The 20,451-nt window shown below is 34.2% G+C and overlaps 2 protein-coding genes across 2 annotated transcripts; both read left to right on the plus strand.

Moving 5' to 3' along the window:
* Positions 1-2,023: 2,023 nt before the first annotated feature.
* LOC8270379 lies at positions 2,024-8,900 on the plus strand. The gene is made up of 7 exons (XM_015719821.3): positions 2,024-2,446; positions 2,664-2,794; positions 3,137-3,189; positions 3,288-3,856; positions 7,405-7,485; positions 8,143-8,205; positions 8,429-8,900. Exons 1-7 carry the CDS (start codon positions 2,393-2,395, stop codon positions 8,483-8,485), a joined length of 1,008 nt encoding a protein of 335 aa, XP_015575307.1. The 5' UTR covers positions 2,024-2,392; the 3' UTR covers positions 8,486-8,900.
* A 3,118-nt stretch (positions 8,901-12,018) lies between these two features.
* LOC8270380 (zinc finger protein 5) lies at positions 12,019-13,432 on the plus strand. The gene has a single exon (XM_015719778.3). It carries the CDS (start codon positions 12,374-12,376, stop codon positions 13,094-13,096), a length of 723 nt encoding a protein of 240 aa, XP_015575264.1. The 5' UTR covers positions 12,019-12,373; the 3' UTR covers positions 13,097-13,432.
* Positions 13,433-20,451: the final 7,019 nt, after the last annotated feature.

A 20,451-nucleotide genomic window follows, 5' to 3' on the forward strand; every position in this document is an offset into this window, starting at 1 on the left:
AGTAATTAAAGAACAGTAATTAATTATTTTTGTACAAACATAAAGTTGATTTTTGTATAAAAATTAGAAAATAGAATTTTAGTATAATAAATAAATATAAGGGGCAATTTATATATTACACCAAAAATAAATGGGCAAACCAGTTAATGGTTTTTTTAACTAAAATTCTAATAGAAAATGGTTTTTAGTATAAAATTACAAAATAAAATGATGAAAAAAATATATTTTTTAAATGTTAGAAAGTAACTAGTATAAAATACAGGGGGTAAATAGTAATTATTCCTTATGTCTTAAAGTTATATTGTATAGAGAATTTGATATTATTTTCCTTACAAGAATTAATTATTATAATCAGCACTCTTTATATCTTTAATTCAAAATAACCAAATCAAAATACTCTATTTAAAATATATACAAACTCAGCCTAACATTTAGGAATCCGAAAGATTTTATGCCGTAGTCTCTCGGCCCTGAAATGATAATAGGATAGTTTAAGGAGGTAAAGCCTCCTATTTTGTTCGCAGTTCTGGTTTGGGCCAATCAAAAGTCCAGTCCACTAAAAATGTTTCAGACCTCCCCATTATCATTTATCAACTTTTCTTCGCTACAAAATTCTGGAATGTGTACTTGCTTTTCAAAATAACCGATCGCTCTTTATGCTTTTATTACGAATAAACTAAATTATTTTTATTTTTATAGTAAATGCAAGAGAGTCAATATCCCGGTGGTCCTCTTTTTGATTTAAAGGCCCAATTTGTCCTTGAACTTATGAGGAAAGTCTAATCCATTCCAAAATTAATTAACTGGCCTCTTTACCCTATGATCTCGAGAATTTGGCCGATTAACCCAAAATTTAGTAAAGACCAGCATGTGTAAGACACGCGTCTACAAAAGTATTAAAATATAATTTCTCTTTTTGATAACTTGTATTTTCTTTTTCTTTTTCAATTCCTTTTATAAAAACAGTTACAATACATATACTTGCTTTAAGCAACTCATCAATTTGAAATTTACCCAATAGTTAGACTTCAAAAGTTAATCGATATACCAAAACTATTTGCAAGTCAAATTAGATAAGATTAAATAAGTAATAGTGAAGTGTAAGAATCAATTATATTTATTAGAATATCATATGCATAATTAATTCATCATGAATGGGATTTCCAAAAGCAATATTAATTTGGACAATTCTTACATATAACAAAAAATAAAGATAAATATTAATAAAATAAACATAAATAAAGTGGCGGTGGCGGTGGCCACACGCCCTTAAAACCTCTATTTTGGCCAAATTGAATGTCGAAAGCAATGGGTTCATCTTGCTCTGTCCACCATCTTCTATTGTGAACTGAATTTTTAAGTGGTGATTTTAGATAACTGAGAGATGATTGACATGTTGGTGCTGTTTGTTTTTTCATCCATTATTGAGATTGTCTAAAATCATAATTGAAAGCTACGATCAACTTTTTCTCTTATTTTTTTATTTTTTTTTCTTTCTCTTCCTTGTTGTTACTGTCGTTATCTATTGTTGAAACTAAATTATGAAATTTGATTTCATCTTGACGCTAAAAATTATAATATTTTTAAGTTTTTTTATTTAAAGAAAAATAATTAAAAAATATCAAAAAAAGAAAAAAGAGAATACATAGAAAGAAGAAAAGGAAAGAAAATAGGAGAATAAAATGTAATTGAAAAGGAAACACAATTAGAGAATAACTGCCAATTTTAATATTTGCCATGCTCTAAAATTTGAGTGTCAATTGCACATGCTGATTTTTACTAAATTATGGAATTGATTGGCCAAATAGGTAAAATAGGCCAGAAAGTTAATTTTAGAGTGGGTTGGACTTTGCTGATAAGTTCAGGAGGCAAATTGGCATTTAAACTCTCTTCTTTTAGGTATCCCTCCTTGATATAAGAAACAATATTTAAACAAAATAAAATATTACACTTTCTTTTTCTTTTTTGCCTGCCAAAGATGAAATAGAAAAGTTTATTTATTTTCTTTTTCAGAAAAAAAGTTTTAATTGTGAGAGAAATAAATAAAATTGAAAACAGAAATCACAAAAATTCTCTTCTTCCCGTTTCGATCACTTTCATTCTCATTTCATTTTTCTCTTTGTCTTTTCGAATCAATAAAAAAAAAAAAAAAAACCGGAAACACTCTCTCACAGACTCTTTTTCTCTCCATTTCTCTCAAACCCTAACTCGTACCAAAATTTCTCATCTGTCTCTCTCTAACTTTCTGTATCCCCTTTTAATTGGTAATGAGGTTATGGTTCGGTTCTTATTGTTGTTAGGTTAACATGCGACTACGTATAAGCTGCTGCCGGTTGATCACATAAAATCGACTGCTCATTTCATTATTTAGGGTTTTGTTTTAGATTGTCACATGGCAGAAGCTTCAAAAGGCCGAGTCACTATTACTCTCGGTCGTACTGGTCAGGTATTTCTTTTGTTTTATTTTTTCGTTTTTTCTTTTTGGTTGCCGAGAAAATGTAGGAAAGAAATATTTATTGAATCTACCAATAAAGGAGACAAATACTGAGGTTGATGCAACTATTCGGGCTTGAGTAGTAACTTTATTTATTTTGTAAAATAGGATTGTCGGATAAGAACTTTGTATTTTGGAAATGGATTGACTCGTAAGAGTAAACTCACAGGTGGTAAAGAGAGCTGCAGTTGTATCAGATGTTCAGTACGGTGCTGGAAGCAAGCGTTCTGTTAGAGATAGATTAGGAACTAATTTCGATAGTTCTTCATCGCGTGGTGGAGCCCAACCTAACAATAAACGGTTTGCTTTTTAATTTCATTTTATGTTTCACGTTCAATACATTGTTGGTTAAAATAGTACTCAAAGCATAAAAGATTTGCCTAATTTGAACTATTTTATCTTTTTAACTAGCTAGCATGTGGTAATTTCTCATTTTCAAATGGATGTTGAACTTCTGCACGCATAAAGACATTTAAACGTTGTTAGGCAATACGAAATCAAAATTGCTCTTCATTGTGGACCACAGAGTTGGATTACTTACTTCTTTGCATGATTTTTGGTCATTAGTGTATATACCTAGGGAATGCTTTTACAATTAGATTAGCTATGGAGAATGTGATGGCTATACTTTATCCCTTTCAGGCAAAGAGGAGAAAGTTATCTGACAAGTTTGAGTTCTAACGGTGTTGATGGTGGTAAAGTTGCTGCCCAGCATTCTTTCTTTCTTTCTGTTTTTATTTAAAAAAACACCTATACTCAGAGAATTGACCATGCTTGGTGTCTTTGATCAAAGATGTTCGCATTGATAAGGATGACTTGCGATTGAAACTCATGCAAAAAAATGCATCTAGAAGAGCTCCGAGCAATTACGAGCAGAGCACAATGGACCTCCGAGAAAAGTTGTCTAGGACAGTGCACCCTCCAGGCCCATCACTTCGAATTGTTGATACACGGCAGCATATGCCTGCTCCAAAGGAGGCTAGTATCTTGGGTCGAATTCCTTCTACAAGAAGTGCAGACGATTTGCCAAGGATGGATTCATCAAGAAATTCTTATTCCCCTTGGACTTTGGATCATATAAGAAGGAGATCTCCTGATAGAATTATAGGCAGTTCTAGGGCCTTATCCCCTCCCAGAAATGTAGAAGAAATTCAAAGAAGGCCATTAAGCAGGACACTCGATGATGCAAGGGCAGTTTCGTACATGAGCAAGGATGTTCTGGATGGTCGAAGGCCTGTGGGTAGTTCCACCACAGCTTTCATGGCAAAACCTGTTCTGCCTACAGTATCCACAAAGCCTGCAGCACCTATCTTGGGTCAAATTCCTCCTCCATGTGGTATTCTACAGAAGGCCTCATATGCGGTACACATTTATTGGCCTCTTTCTTTCACATATGCATAGATCTACATGCGCATGCACAAAAGAATTTTGCACATTAGGATCTGATGTGCTTCATATGATCAATGGTTTATTAACTTTAGCTTATTGATAGTGTATTTGTGATGGTTCTTTTCATTATCATTAGCAAGATGTCTTTTAAAATACTCAAAAGACGCAGAATGTTGTCATACATTGTGGAGGGACTTTTCTGTGTATAACATTGTTATGGATGCTGTTCTTCAAATGATTAAGCTGTATGCATCACAATGTCTACTTGACATAAAGCTTAGGACTCATCGGAACTGTTCTAACAGCCTAAGACGGGATAAAGACTATTTAAGAAAGTGAAAGAGATCTAGGGGTTTTCCTGTGTGGGATAACTGTCATATTTTCCAATGGAAAGGAATTTTTTATTTGTGCACCTGATATGATTGATTTAATGTTTTTTAGTGCCAGGAACATAGGTTGCAGTCTTTGATGACTTCTAATTTATTCCAGATTAAGTTAATCTTTAACTATTTAAAATATAGATTGCAGTCTTTCGATCGGATATTCCCGTGCATCATTTCCTTCCTACTGATTAGGAGATGAGACAGCCTGTCTTCTGTAAGTCTACACATTGGATACCATCATTTAGCTTTTCCTGAGTTTTATTTGAAGTTCGGCATTACATTTAGATGCTTAGTTATGGAGCTTTGAGCATGCTTAGAGGTATAGGGTCAGTCCTGTCAAAATCTTGCATGGCTCTTCCTCTGCTAAGTTGACAGTTGTGCTTTTATTTTCTAAAGGAGTACCATTTGCATAGTAGATGTCACAGTCAGTTAATAGACTTTGGAGTCTAGTCATGTGGTTGGATAGTTTGATTGCAACTTTTTAAGCTCAGAATATTCTTCTTTAGTCCGAAGAAGCAGTTAAAAATTGGATTACGGTAGACATAAAACTTAATAAAGTGATTCCTGGCGTATTGAATTGGATTTGAAATATTCTAAGGATGTTAATGGTTCAAATTAAAATTAAATTTCTGTATTTTTTTGGTAAATTACATGATTCCAGTTTACCTATTTGGAACAGTTTTTTACCCTTATATGTTCTCTTATATGGAATGAAATAGGGCTGGATTTCGTAACTCTACTAATTTGCTTCAGCTTGCTGGTCATTAAGATATAAAAGACTTGACCTAATTCTCTTTCATCCTCCATACAACTCGTGCACATGTGTCTTTATTTTGATTCAAAGATTAGCCTATCCCAGAATTCATGTTTGGGCCCACCTTGATCTAAGGCTTAGAATAATACCCGCAGACTTCATTATTAAGTTAGCTGGCTTGGCTCCATCAGTGACTGATAACCAGGTCTCTGCATTCGTCACTTCAGACTTGGTGATGGGAAAAGTTTAATTGATATGATGATTTCTGTTTCAATATCAAGGAGACTTGCACTGTCTGGCATGGTGTGAAACCAATGAATGATTCTGAAAGAATTTGATTTCTTGGGTCCTGCTGGTTTCAGAAAATGAACACATAAATTATCTTGTAACTTGATGACAAAGCTGGAATTTATTTTGGCTGATGTGGATTTTTTTTTCCAACTGCATGTAGAGGAGTAACTCTCTGTTCAGCAACACTAGAAAAATATGCAGTTTGTTATTTATGGTCCTAAACTGCATGTTTTCGATGATAGCCAGAAAGAAAAACTTAAATAGCAAGAAATAATGGCATTTATAAGAGCTCAAATACAGGACCGAACCTGTTATCATGGAGAGTGAAACCTGTTGATATGTAGCAAATAAGATGGGAGAGTGTTAGATTGTAATTGGTTGTTGACTTGTTAGCTATTCTGTTTGCTGTTGTGTGTGTATTAGGTTATATCAACTGGCAAGATCTTTGTATTTTCTTAGTCAATTGGTTAATGATATCTGTTATTCTCTGATTCTCTCTCTCTCTCTCTCTCTCTCTCTCTCTCTCTCTCTTTCTGTTTTCTCTCTATCTTTCCCTTGCGATTTTTTTCTCTAACCAGACATACAAATTTTACTTGTATTACTTGTTAAGTTAGAAATCTAATCTTTATTCCATGATTAGAAAGAGGATTATAATTGGCGCCACCATATCTGCACTGAGGAATTGAGTGGGGAATCGACAGATAAAAGAGATGTTCAAGAGCCTTAGGGTTTTGGTATTGGTCACGCTTTAATATGTTGGTAGAAATGACAATGTTTGTGTCAGGTACCAGGCTCATTAATAGCTTAAGCACCTTAGAAGAACAGCAGCGGAAGTAATTTGGAATGAAATAACTAGAGTAAGAAATGGTAGGAAGAATAGTTTAGGAAGAAGAATTGAGCATAAGAGGGACAAAATATTTAGTGAGAAATAAGAGAATTCTTGTATTAATAATCATGAATAAATACAGTTCTATTCTCCTCTAAACTAATAAGCAATCATTAGCTATATTCTGACAGCTGATAATTGGCTAAAGGACAAAATGAAATAACAACTTTTGCTAAAAGACAAACAATGAAGGAAAATTACAAACAACAAGAATTACACCAGCTGGAATTTCTGTTAACAAACTTGTAGAAACATTCTAAAATATCTGCCATCATATTTATGCCCTTTTCACGATTCAATCAACCTTTCATAATTGCTGACGTTTCTCCTGAATGGGATATCTCTGCTGACATGGCATTCTTCTGTTGACAGTCCATGACAGTTTGTACAAAAGCTAGTAATCTTCTATTTCAACTGGTTGGATCCAACTGTTTTCTAGTTTATGATCCATGATCTTAACCAAGGGATTGTTTTATTTAATTTGGAATCTGTGACTAGCACACTCAAAGGCACATCTGGAAACAAATGCGTTATAGTGGGTTTTTATTGTTTTATTTTTTTCAGATTAGGGTTGATTTACACTTAACAGTTTCTTTCACAAGCCATACTACTTACTGCTGTATCTATGAGAAGCTTTTCTGTGTCAAACTAATTTTGTTTTGCAAAGGCTTGGAAACAGCTTCTTCGCCAAAATGCTATGGGAAGGATTCATATAAATTCGCCCATCCTCCCCTGCCAGAGAGCACTTTGTGCACTGAGTTGGCTATTTTAACTTGATCTCCTTTTGTTTTATGGAAACTGATTGTTTCTGCAGTGAGAAACCTCTGCTATGGACAATTGGTGTATTTGACCGTATTTGACATGATGGACCGAATTTAAATTATTTTTTCGAGGTTTATTTGATCTTTATTTCTTTGGCTTGTGTTCATCATGACTATCTCTCTCTCTGAAAGCATCTTCGGTTTTACATCCAAAATCTAGCTTTGCGTCACTCGGATAGCTTCTTCTTTCCCTGTATGCTGACACTCGCTGATTCTCTTTTCTACTCTTTCAGTCACAAGTTGATTAGTCTTGCTTAGTAGCCCACAGCAGTAAAATTTCTTTGTTTTCATGTTCTATGAAGTGCTTAGATATTATTAATTTCACTATGTTTGATGAGTTGTTACTTTGTCTGCTGACTTCTTTATTTTTTTCTTTTACCATGTAGGTTGAAGAACCACAGACTGTTGAAAGCTTGTTGCATTCACTGGGACTGGGGAAGTATGCCATTCTTTTTAAGGCAGAGGAAGTATGTTAAGCTTTCTTTGCACTAATGAAATGGTTTAGTTAAAAGGAATTTTTATTCTTCTTATGAGTGTACATCATTTTTGGTTGAAGCATGAAAAGATTATATGCATTATAGACTAAGGTTTAGTTCATCGAATTAACATGTGTTCTTTGTGTTAACTTATTTTTGTTATGTTTATCTTTTAGATTTGCAAGGTGTATTGTGCCCATGCTCAGCACTACACCTAGCATGAAACTGTGGAATTGCAAAATTTAGATTTTCAAAATGTTGAAAGACATTACATTTTATTAACATGTTATGCTACCCAGATGTGTTTGTGATGCCACAGGTGATAGGTAATATAGTTGCAGATATGCATAAGTTACATGGGGAAAAAAAGAGGAGTGAATGGGCATATTTGGAGTTTCGATATTTACGCATATGCCTACCATTATTTTTTCTAGATGCATTCAGAAACTTGTACATGGAAGTAAGACAAGAAAATCCTTAGGTCATTTTTTCATAGAATTAGCTGGTTTGTCTTGTGAACCATGTGATAGATTTTTTTAGTTGTGAAGGTTTTGTTGGAAAGTTTGAACCAGTGTAGCAAATGGTTGCATTGATATCTATCTTTTCTTCTATTCATGAGATTAACTATTTATATGATCCATTGAACAGGTGGATATGACTGCATTAAAGCAGATGAGGGAAAGTGACCTTAAAGAGCTGGGAATACCTATGGTAAAATTCTCCCCTTTCTCTCCAGTAGTTATCTTGGACGTTGGCTGCATTGTAATTTGTTCATATAACTGTACAAGTAATTGTGATGGAACTTATGCGCACAATTCATTGTCAAAATACTTGATACTTGTTAATTCTATTTGCTATTGACTTCTGATATGTTTGAAACAACTATTTAATCTATATTGTTACGTTTTTAATGAGAGGTCTATCTGAATTGCAGGGGCCAAGAAAAAAAATTCTTCTTGCTCTCTTGCCTCGTACCAAAAGGCAACCTTGATGATTGCTCTTCAAAGCAAAAGCGGTGTTTAGGTCAAATTCTGTGATGGGTGTCCCATACGCTAATCTTTTCCATGAACAACCACCGTATCTTTATCATCAAGAGTGGATATAAAGTGTGCCGTGAATCAATTGTCAAATTTTTGCATCACTCAATTGGTTAATATTTTGACAGATTGTGGCTAAAAATTCTTGACGCACATATCGTTAGATTGCTTTTGTTGTATTATTCTTTTTTTAATGATTGCCAACTATTTTGATAGAACTTACTCATGGTAACCTGTAGCAAATGTAAAGAATTAACCTGGATATCGATGTTACATGTTATGTAGCATTTCCTGCTGATGTAACAGGAAGGGGCTTTATGAACATGCTTAGTTTGAGATGGTGTTAAAAGTAATAGGAGATTTAGGTTAGATTGCGATGTTTCATGATCAAAGTTGGAAGTTGGATCACAGATAGCCTTTATTTCCGTAATGATGGCATGCTTACTGGTTATCTTTCAATATACTAGTAAATCTAGATTTGAACGAAGTTTCTAATCTAATGTTGTTCGGATCTGTTGAAGCATGAAGTTCGTTGCAACGGATTTAACAGCTGAACGCCCAAAAGAGTGTATGAAAATAAAGGCTTGCAAATCTCAGTTGGTGCTCAAAATGAGATTTTAGCGGCGGCGAAACGGAAATGGGTTTGATTGCAAAGATTTAACCGAAGAATTAATTTAGTAGATTCCTATGAGTAAAACCCAAATGACTTCAACCAATTCCAAGAATTTTGGAAAGAATTTGGTAAAGTATTACCACTGGCCACCAGTTTAGTTAATCGTTTTGTGCCAGGAAATGTCCCATCTGCTGCATCTAATTATTGAAGTTTGACAACATCCCTCACTATCGCACACTGTTTTCAAAGTGGACCAAATTGGATCAGATGTTTTTTTTTTTTTCTTTTTTTATTTGAACCATTGGAAATTATATTGCACTAAGATCAGCCGAAAGAATATCACAAAGAGATTTTGGAGGAGCAGAGAGGCAAGAAAGTGTGCTGAGGATCTATAAAAGAAAGAAGGAGCCACCCAGTGAGCTTCATTCTTATATAATTATATTCTATAATACATGTACTATTATTTTATTATAGTGGCTTGTTTTACTTTTACATTTACATCAACTCGAATTCACAAAGCATTATTTGTTGGTCATAACCTAGGGTCACTACAACTTTATAGTGCTTTTATCTATGTATTAAACTAGTAGAATTGACTTATGCACCATCAAAGTTTTCAAAGTGGCAAGTGAGATGCAGATAGAATGGCACTCCTCCTGCTTGGTTTATATTTATTCTTCCTGTTTGCTTTATATTCCCTCAAATATATGCATTTCTTTTTAAAGAAAATTATGTAGCCGTTGTTGCTAGCAATCGCAGAATGCCATGTCATTTTTGTCTTCCTTTACACAAAAAGAAAGATGCTAGGATTGGATTTTGCTAATATATTTATGAAAATACAAGCCTTGTGGTGGCCCCTTATTTTCTTCTTTCCGAGAAATAGGGTTGCTCATGTATTTTGTCTTGGTCAAGATTGTACTGCTGTCTAATGCCGTACTTGTATGGTGTGGTCTGTTTTTCATATGTTTATAAATAATGAAATATGATTTGACAAGCAAATTTGATGTGATATTATTATGTGCATTTCTTCTTTTTTAAATGAATCTCTTGTACAAGTAAAGTAACCATTATTTTATCACAAAGTTTTCTTGTTTCAGTTATGTTTGTAGCTTCCAAGTTTCCCAACATTGTGATGGTGGATATAAGAGTCAATATGGGTGTGTTTAGTATTGTGTTGTTTGTTGCAGTGGAGGGGTGAGTTTCCAAGTTCCTTCTTGTAATTCCTGGTGATGTTCTTCATCTACCAGGAGTACATATAACGTTGATTATCTTTTGCAGCTGCCTTTTCGTTTTTAACCTCATCTTTTCCCTTTGCTGCCAAAACAATGACTTATAAATGAGAAAAATATCAGTTGCAAATTATGTAACAATTCTTTTCATTATAGTTTATTTGCTTGCGCAGTTCTTTTTGGCCTATTAGAAGTTAGAACAGAAAGTCTTGATCCCAGAAGCAGATGACTAAAAAGCTTGTGAACTGTCATAATTATATGTATATACACAGCAGGATCTGCTTCAGATATGCTATAATAAAGTGGCATGTAAAATACAATACATGTCAATATTTCACAACAACCCTTTTCCTGGATTATGTTCATTTTGCTTTAAATCTTAAACAAATGAATGATGCATTATTTTCTTTCTTTTTATTTGCATGAGTCAATTTTGGCATTCTTTGTGGTTTCTTAATATATTTAAAAAGTTCCTAGGATTAGTCCAGAAGAGAAGTAATATATATAGGAATTTCAGATTTGGGGTTGGCTGATGGTAGGGGCCACCTTTTGATCCTTACATGGATATATGAAATGAAATGAGCGGAAATCAATCAATCAATCAAACCAATAAACCAACCCACCCAGCCACCATGAGCCAATCTTCACCTTCTTTTGGGTTTCCATTTTATTCCACATGTTAGGAAAGTGAAATGCTATGCTTGATGACAGCATGCCGACTTGGAATTCTTCTCCTAAAGCAAGAAAAATGATTTGAATAGAATGGGGAAAAAGATTATTATAGAAAAAAAAAAGGAAATTAATGAGCATGAGATATCTATTGGTGGAAGAAGTTTTCCAATGGAAGATCTGGGTAGAGAAAATGGAATAACAACACAATCTAATAATTTTTTTTAACATGTCTCTAACAACTGTCCAACACAAATGCCTTTTGCCTTAGCCTTATGTATATAATAATATTAATTGATGACATGATTCACCTTAAAATATATGCTTTTGGTTAAATAAAATATAGGTTTCCCTGCTCTAAGAAGATATGCCCAGATCTCTTTGAAGACCTTAATTAGTATATATGCTTACATCATTAGCCACTTGTTATATTCTTTGTTTAGCAACTACTCTCCCCTTACTATTCTAAAATAGCATCCCCATTTCCAAAACATATGGTCAGATGCACATATTTTAAATTTTTTTGTGGGTGGAGAGGGAGGGATAATACAAAGAAGCTTCATCTGGTGATGAATAATCACATTTCTACAGGATCCTCAACTTGTAGTTTAAACATTATTTGACCTGTAGTGGATGGGACTGGGTACCCACAGCTAGGGTTTGTGGATAATTTTCCTGAATATTTTATGGTTTAAGCTCAAGTAAAGGACAATACATGAATCCACTGACTCATTTGCTGGTTTAGTAAATTAATGTTAGATATGAATTTTAAGTAGAGTGGAAGAGATTTGTTGCAAAGTTTAGAGCACCTTCCTTCCAGGTGATTACATATCTCCATCTTTCTTTGACTTTTGTCATTACTATTTATATTATAATAATCTTATTTTTTTCTTTTTTAATATTCTCTCTTTAAGCATGGCATATTTGTTTTAAATGTCCAAATGGTACTATTATCATTATTGCATGCTTTTATATATGTTTTATATTGCTTATGAACCATGGAAATTCCTCGTTAAATAAAGCACATTGAATCCTCTTTGATGGAGAAACGTTTACAATTAAAATGGAATTTCTGTGTTTATTTCTTTTTAAAATCATAACCAATATTGCTGCATGAGACGGCTTTTCTGATTCGACTTTTCTTTTTGTTGGTCTTTTTTATTGACGCTCGCATTCTTTTTTTATGCTGTTCATGATTATAAAACTCATCCTGTTTGGAGGTGCATTGCACCGTTGGAAACCATCGAGTTTACTATAAAAGGAAGAGAAGTCAGACAGCTAATCGGTGTATTAGTACTAAAGAATAACCTTCTTTTCTCACTTCATCATAGATGGATAAGGAAGTCTCTTACATTCTTTCTTCTTCATTGGATGGAGAAAATTGCCATTCTGCTGAATCCTGTGTTGAGAAAAAGCTCAAGCTATTCGGATTCGAGCTGAACCCGATCAGGAACGATGAGAGCTGCAAAGGATCCGTAGAAGGAGATGAAAGTGTGAATTCATCAAACACTGTCTCCTCTGAAAGGGAGAAACCAGTCAAGGAGAAAAGCTCGGTCGGCGAACCTGACGATAAGAAATTCGAGTGTCAGTATTGCTTCAAGGAGTTCGCTAATTCGCAGGCTTTAGGAGGTCACCAAAATGCCCATAAGAAGGAAAGAATGAAGAAGAAAAGGCTCCAGCTCCAAGCCAGGAAAGCCAGCATCAGCTGTTACCTTCAACCTTTTCAGAACAATCTCAGTTACAATTGCCAAGGCTCAACGCAGTGGTTCTATGATCCTTCCTGTTCTACTCCTGAATTTACACTTTACGAGGAGTCTCAGGTTAGTTTCAATCCTAATGATCAAGATTCTCATCTAAATGGAACTCAGGTATCAAAGTGGTATAGTACTGTACCTGCTCAGGCACCTTTCCAGCAAGATACTTGTATGTTTACTATAACACATCCTGAAAGAGCCAGAGAGAACAGGCCTGTCATCAGGAAGCCTGCTTCCAAGCAAACCTGTAAATCTTTGGATCTTCAGTTAGGCCTTAGCTTGCAATCGAATATGATATAACATATTCCAGAAGAAATGGGAAGATACACGCAAGAATATTCATGATCATGATAGGACAGCTAACATCGAATTGAAGATTGGTGTCAGTGACACTTCAAACATCGATCTTATTCAGATTATATATACTATTCATCTGTAATTCAATTCCACTACGCGAAGTCATACAAATATGCTTTTACTACTTTTATGCCTATTCCTGAAGGGGAGCTAACAGATTGGATTGTGAGACATTTCAGCAGGAACATGTACAGTTCGTGTGCTGATAAAAGCTTGCTACAATTTGAGCACTTGAGTTTTTGTCAGAAGTCAAATTTTAATGTATTATAATTTTACTCATATATAGCTATTTATTTCTGTTTAAAGCTATTAAATGATGTAATTAAATTGATTCTGACTTTCTTCCGAAATGAGAACTAAATCCTCATAACAATTGCAGTTTCACTCTTTTTTTGGTTTAGGAAGAACATATTTGAAACTGCAATCTCCAAGTACAACTGCATACATATTAGTTCCAATCTCTGTGCTTCAGTAGTGCCCACTATTTGCATACCCAGATCTATTTTTACACAAAATCGCATGATAAACACAAGAATTTTCTTTTTAAATAAAAAGGGTCGTATCTCATTGCAATGGTTATCTCTGAATATGTCAGAATTCTTGCTCTTTCTTTCTCTCAGTCAATTCATCACTTTTCTGTATTGCAGTAACTAAACTGTGTTACGAGTCTGATGATACATGATTTTGCAGTTTCGTCATTCATAAGCATATATGTAATTATGCATGAATGTTTTTCTTTTCTTTCTTTGAAACCATGTATGTATGAATGAATGTTAAAAGCAAAGTTATATGTTTTTCACGTAAACATCATTTGATATATATTTTTTTTTAAATAAGATGGATTACTATATCCATTTAATTTTATATCTATATTATGGTAATCAAGTAATATTATTTTAATCAAATACTCTCATTAAAGGTGGGTAACGTGGTTTCCTTTTATTCGACCGCCATGTACATTAAAAAGAATATGCATGGCCAACTTTCTATACTAATCTTCCAAATGACCTTATTGCAATCAAAATCGAATTTGAGAAATGTTTTTCTTCTATTTTCTCCGAAAAATTACAACAGATTATTGTTTTAAAAGTCTAGCATAATCCATTACTTTCAAGCAAATTTAATTCAATCCAATGCAAAACGAAAAACTGAAATAAATAGGCTAGCGAAACAAGGATGTAGGAAAAATAGATTTATTTCATTAGTTTTTTATGATCATACTTTGTATGTAAATCTAGTATATATACATCTTATAAAACATTTCATATTAGCATCATAAAAAAAAAATAGAAATGAACAACTTTATTGACATAAACATTATTATTTTCTATGGTTACTTCTTAAATAAATAATAAAATCAAAATATCATATATATATGTTAGAAATATTTTTATCTTCTTCTAATTTAATTAATTATAGATTAAATATTTTTAATCTAAAGATCCGATTAAAAATTCTTAAAATAAAAAATTTAGTTCGCAAGAAATTAAAATAATTTTCTCAACATTGATTTATGTAGAAATTTAGAGATGATGAATTGGTTGTATTATGAATATTATTGATTCTAATCTTTACAATTTGATTGTATTGGTATTTATATACACATATACAATGGTAGTCTAATCTACTTGGTTGCCTTGGTATCTCTGTCCAACATCCCTTTCTTCTCTAGGAAAGGTTGGAGCAGCCTTTCCCTGTCACAAGGATGGTTGCTCCCTTTCCCTAGGGCCTGTGATGAGTAGCCCTGCACAGGCTTTTCTGCCTGTGCAGTATCTGAGGCCATGCTCTCCTTCTTGCTGTTTTCAACACTCCCCCTCAAGTTGGGTTCGTAGATATTAATTGAACCCATCTTGCTGAGAATAGTTTGGTGACTGCTTTTATTGAGAGCTTTCGTAAATATGTCTGTCAGCTGATCATGGCTTCTGACAAATAGAGTTTTAATTTCGTCTGATTGTACCTTCTCTCTGATAAAGTGACAATCCACCTCAATGTGTTTGGTGTGTTCATGGAATTGGGTTGGATGTGCTATGTCGTGCTGCCTGATTGTCACAGTACATTAGCATAGGTCCTTTACAATTAATTTTCATGTCAAGAAGCACTTGTTTGATCCAAGTGAGTTTGCTTGTTGTGGATGCCATGGCTCTACATTCTGCCTCTACGCTTGATCTTGCCACTACGCTTTGCTTTTTGCTTTTCCATGTTACTAGATTTCCTCCTACGAAAGTGCAAAAACCTGTTGTTGACTTTCTGTCACTGCCTCCTGCCCAATCTGCATCAGAATAGCTAATTATGGCATTAGAATTATTTTTATTCATCTAGATTCCTTATCCTGGGGCTCCCTTGAGATACCTGAGTATTCTATCAATGGCTTCTAGATGACTGGTGCGAGGTGCATGCATAAACTGACTTACCATACTTACGGCATAAGAGATATCATGTCTAGTAACAGTTAGATAAATCAATTTTCCTACTACGCGCTGATAATGCCCTATGTTATCTAATGGATTTCCATCCTCCAAGTTGAGTTTGACATTAGTTTCCATTGGAGTGGTCGTAGGCTTAGCTCCTAGTTTACTAGTTTCTTTTAAAAGGTCGAGCACATACCTTCTTTGAGATAGAAACAAGCCTTTTGTGATTTGGCTATTTCTATTCCAAGAAAGTATGATAGCTGACCTAGATCCTTAATGTCAAATTCTCTTTTTAATTTTTGCTTAACTTTTTCAATTTCTTCATTATTGTTACCGGTAATGATGATATCATCAACATATACTAGAATAATAATAGTGCATGTGTGATTGTGTTTTACAAACATAGAGGAATCTAAAGCACATTTACTGAAATTAATATTTAGAAGAAAAAAGCTTAGCTTGGCATACCATGCTCTTGAAGATTGTTTTAGGCCATAAATTGCCTTGTTTAGCTTACATACCAATGATGGGTCTGATGTGGACTTGTGGCCTGGAGGAAGAGTCATATAGACTTCTTCTTCTAGAGTCCCTTGGAGAAAGTATTTTTAATGTCCATTTGAAATAGACTCCATCCTGAGTTAGTGGCAACAGATAATAAAATACGAACAATGTTCATTTTTGCTACCGGTGCAAAGGTTTCTTGGTAATCGACGCCATAGATTTGTGTAAACCCTTTGGCTACTAATCTGGCCTTATATCGTTTGATCGATCCATCACAATTGAATTTAATTTTGTATACCCATTTACACCCTACAGTTTTTTTATTGGGTGGTAGGGAAACAATTTTCCAAGTGTTATTTTTTCTAAGGCAAATAGTTCTTCCTCCATGGCCTTATACCATTTTAGGTTAGTGTTTGCGTCATAGAAAGATGCGGGTTCTATGTGTGCCGTGATTTTTCCTAGGTAGGCTTGATATTGATGTGATATGTGATCGTAAGTAATGAATTTGTGAATTAGGTACGATACCTTATGTGATACATAATCCCTTAACCTGATGGGAAGCCTGATGGTTCGAGTGGATCTTCTTAAGGCAATTTCTTCATGAGGAGCTTCGCTGCTTATGATATTCTCTCCCCCTGAAGGAATTGTCCTTAAGGTGGGATGTGACTCCCCCTCTAACTGATTGTCCTGATTGGGCCTGCTGTCATAAGAAAAAATAGGGTTATGCAGAAATAGTGGTGTGTGTGGCCCATAAGTGTGATGAGGGGTAGTACTATGATGGTCAGGCTGAGGGTAATAGGGTTCATGCTCGAGAAATGACACATCCCTAGAAACATAAGTTTTATGTGTAAGGGGATCATAGCATTTGTACCCCTTTTTTCCATGGAGTAACCTAAAAATATGGTTTTGGTGGAGCTTTTATCAAATTTATAAAGTCTCTTAATATGAACAAAGGCGGTGCAACCAGAAATTCGAATGTGTCCTAACTCTATTTTTCTGCCTTTGAGAATTTCTAATGTACTGAGATTTTTTAATTTGGCACTGTGTGGAAGTAAGGAGAGCATCAGACCAGAAGGTAGAGGGTACATTATGTTGAAAAAGTAGTGTGCGCGTAACTTCAAAAAGATGTCTATTTTTCTTTTTAGAAACCCCATTTTGTTCTGGGGTATTAATACATGTAGTTTGATGAAGGATCCCTTCTTTTTTTAAAAAGGCGGCTAAGGTTTGGTTTATATATTTTGTACCATTGTCAGAACGAAACTTTGATGCTTTCGGCATATTGAGTTTTGATAAAGTTAAAAAATTCTTGAAAACACGTAAAGACTTCATTTTTTCCTTTTAATAAATAGACCCAGGTGGTACGAATATAATCATCAATAAAGGTGATAAAATATCGGAAATGATTATAAGATGTAACAGGAGCAGGTCCCCAAACATCAAACTGAATAGATTCAAATCTTTTTGCAGACATACGAAAGGAGAGAGAGAAAGGAAGAGGAGTGTCTTTAGAAAATTTGCAAGTATCACAATGACTGAAATTTAAATTGTAACAAAATAATTTATTTAAGACAGGGTCGGATAAATGCTCAAAACGCAAGTGCATTAGCATGCCTTGATTGACAGTTCCTGTGGACATAAAACAATGATTGGTGGAGTCCTTGAGATAGTATAGACCATTGTCATAGTATCCTTCACCAATCATCTTCCCTGTAGTTCGATCCTAAAATATTACTGAAGATGATGAAAAAATAACATTGCAATTTAAATCATTAGTGATTTGACCAACTAATAATAAATTAGATTTGAAGTCAGGGAGAAGCAAGACATTTTTTAAAGGTTTGTTGAGTAATGTAATGGTGCCACCACCTTGAATTGGAGTTGTGTGCCCATTGGCGACTGTCATATTTTGAGAATTTTCAGCGGGATAGAAATTTTACAATTTCATTGAGTCCCATGTCATGTGATCAGAGGCACGGGAATCAATAATCTAATCATTGTGGCATTTTTTAAAATATTTTGATACAGAATTAAAAAAATTAGATACCGAACTTGACCCACTGGGTTGTTGGTGTTGAACCAAAGCTTGAATTTGAGACAGTAATTGGTTGAGTTGGAATGATACTGTCAGGTCGGATCCATGGCTGAGTTGGGTCGGGTCAGAATTGGGGCCTGCTGAAAACGAGTCTGGTCAGATGGGTCGGAGTAGGGTCGGTTTGCTGTAAAGGCGGGTCGGGTTTGCTCATAACTTTCTGGCCCGGTATAAACACCCGACCCTTTTCTTACTAACCCTACCCCGTTATATATTTTTGCCCGGCTTCCACTGTGTACTGCATTCAGCCCTTCTCTAGGGTTTTCTCTTTTTTGGCCGTTAACCCTTTTCTCTTCTCTCCCCCTTTTCTTCATGCCTTCAGAGCCCTCCCACTCCCGAGATGGCCTTAGCTAAGGATAGAGGTGCCAGCAGCTATCACGATGGTGGCCCTGCTTCTTGCAGTGATCACATCGTTCGATGGCGCTCGGTCCTCCCTTCTGACGGCCTTGTTCTCGTCGAAAGGTGTAGGCTCGGTTGTCTGCGATGTCAAGGATTAAGTTCATGGTGCTTCTTCTTATTTCCTCACACTGAATATTCACTATTACAGTGTCTATTTTGGGAAGCTCAGATGATATGAGGATCTGTGATCTCAAGCCTTCGTAGCTTGTGTCCAGACCTCCCAGGTAGGTATAAACGAGATCCTGCTATGCTCTCCTCTATATTTCTTCTGGGTTGTTTGACGGCGGGAGGTAATTCTGTAACTCTTCCCATCTCGTTAGAATTTCTGTTGCGTATTCTGAGGAACTTTTTGTTCCCTGTGTGATTTGTGATAATATATGTTTGAGTCTGAATATGTGAGCATAGCTCTGTTGATGGTCGTATAGGCCCTTCATTTTTTTCCAGATAGCTTTGATGACTCCATTAAAATGCAGAGTTGGGAAATTTGTGTTTCCATGGTGTTGGTGATCATCGACATGGCCAAATGGTCAGTCGTTTGCTACTCCTCCATTTTTTCTAACTCTTCCTCTGTTGGGGCCTCTGGCCTTTCTGATTTTGGTTTTTGCTTGGTCCTAGTGATGAACCCCAGCTTTCTTCTGCCGCTGAGGCCAATATACACTGATTTCGACCATTCAAAATAGTTGGAATTTCTTTTTAGTATAATGTTGGTTAATTTATCGTATTGAGACATGGCTGGGTGGAAAAAGGGGAAGAAAAAATGGGTAAATGATGAGTTCAGGTTAAAACCTGCTCTGATACCATGTAAAAATTTAGAGATGATGAATTGGTTGTATTATGAATATTATTTATTTTAATCTTTATAATTTGATTGTGCTGGTATTTATATACACATATACATCAGTAGCCTAATCTATTTGGTTGCCTTGGTATCTCTGGGAAAGGTTGGAGCGGCATTTTCCTGTCACAGGGATGGTTGCTCCCTTTCCCTAGGGCCTGTAATAAGTAGTTTTGCACAGGCAGTGTCTGGGAGCATGCTTTCCTTCTTACTGCTTTCAACAATTTATTATAAATAATTTTTATACAGTAAATGCATGACTAATATCTTAATTAGACAATTATTTTTTATCCTAAAAAATAAATAAATTAGACTTCAATGATTTATTAAAAATTTATCTTTACATGGTAAATATTATTTTCTAACTAGTAAAAGTTTGTTTTTTTTTTCTTTTAAGAAATAGGAGGTTGCGTTTATATTAATAATATATTAATATTAATTTATATAGCTATAACTAATACACTAATAATCATATCTTATAAGAAAAATCAGCAATAATTTAAAAGTATACATTCTAAATTATAGGTAAAAGTTTATCTAAGAGTTGTATCGACATGTGGCAATTTATAGACATGTCATAATTAAAACTAACTTCTGTTTATATATAAAAAAATCTAATTTAATTTTAATAAAATTTATATAATTATAAAATATAAAGTTTTCTTAGATCAAGAGATTTTTTGTTAATTTATTTTAAATTATCAATATTTTCTACACGAATTTTCAATTATAAAAACTAAACTCATAAAAGAAATCTGTTTCAATTATAAAAGTGAGAATAAATAAAATTAAGTTTATTAAAATAATTATAATTAAAACTAATCAGCGTGACACATGGAGAGCGAATTAATTATAACATAATCTTCTAACAAAATAGAATAATGGATTTGGGCATTGTATACTCTTTATTGCACGATTAGACTGATCTAAATTGTTGCAATGGGTATAATTAATCTAATGGAATATTTTTCAGGTCTCGAAAGATTTAATTAAAAGCATTTCCACTTTCTATTGATAATGGACTTCCCAATATATGACTTAAATTTACAGAACCTTACATAAATAA

This window comes from Ricinus communis, chromosome 1 (assembly GCF_019578655.1).
Source record: "Ricinus communis isolate WT05 ecotype wild-type chromosome 1, ASM1957865v1, whole genome shotgun sequence".
Taxonomy (NCBI): Eukaryota; Viridiplantae; Streptophyta; class Magnoliopsida; order Malpighiales; family Euphorbiaceae; genus Ricinus; species Ricinus communis.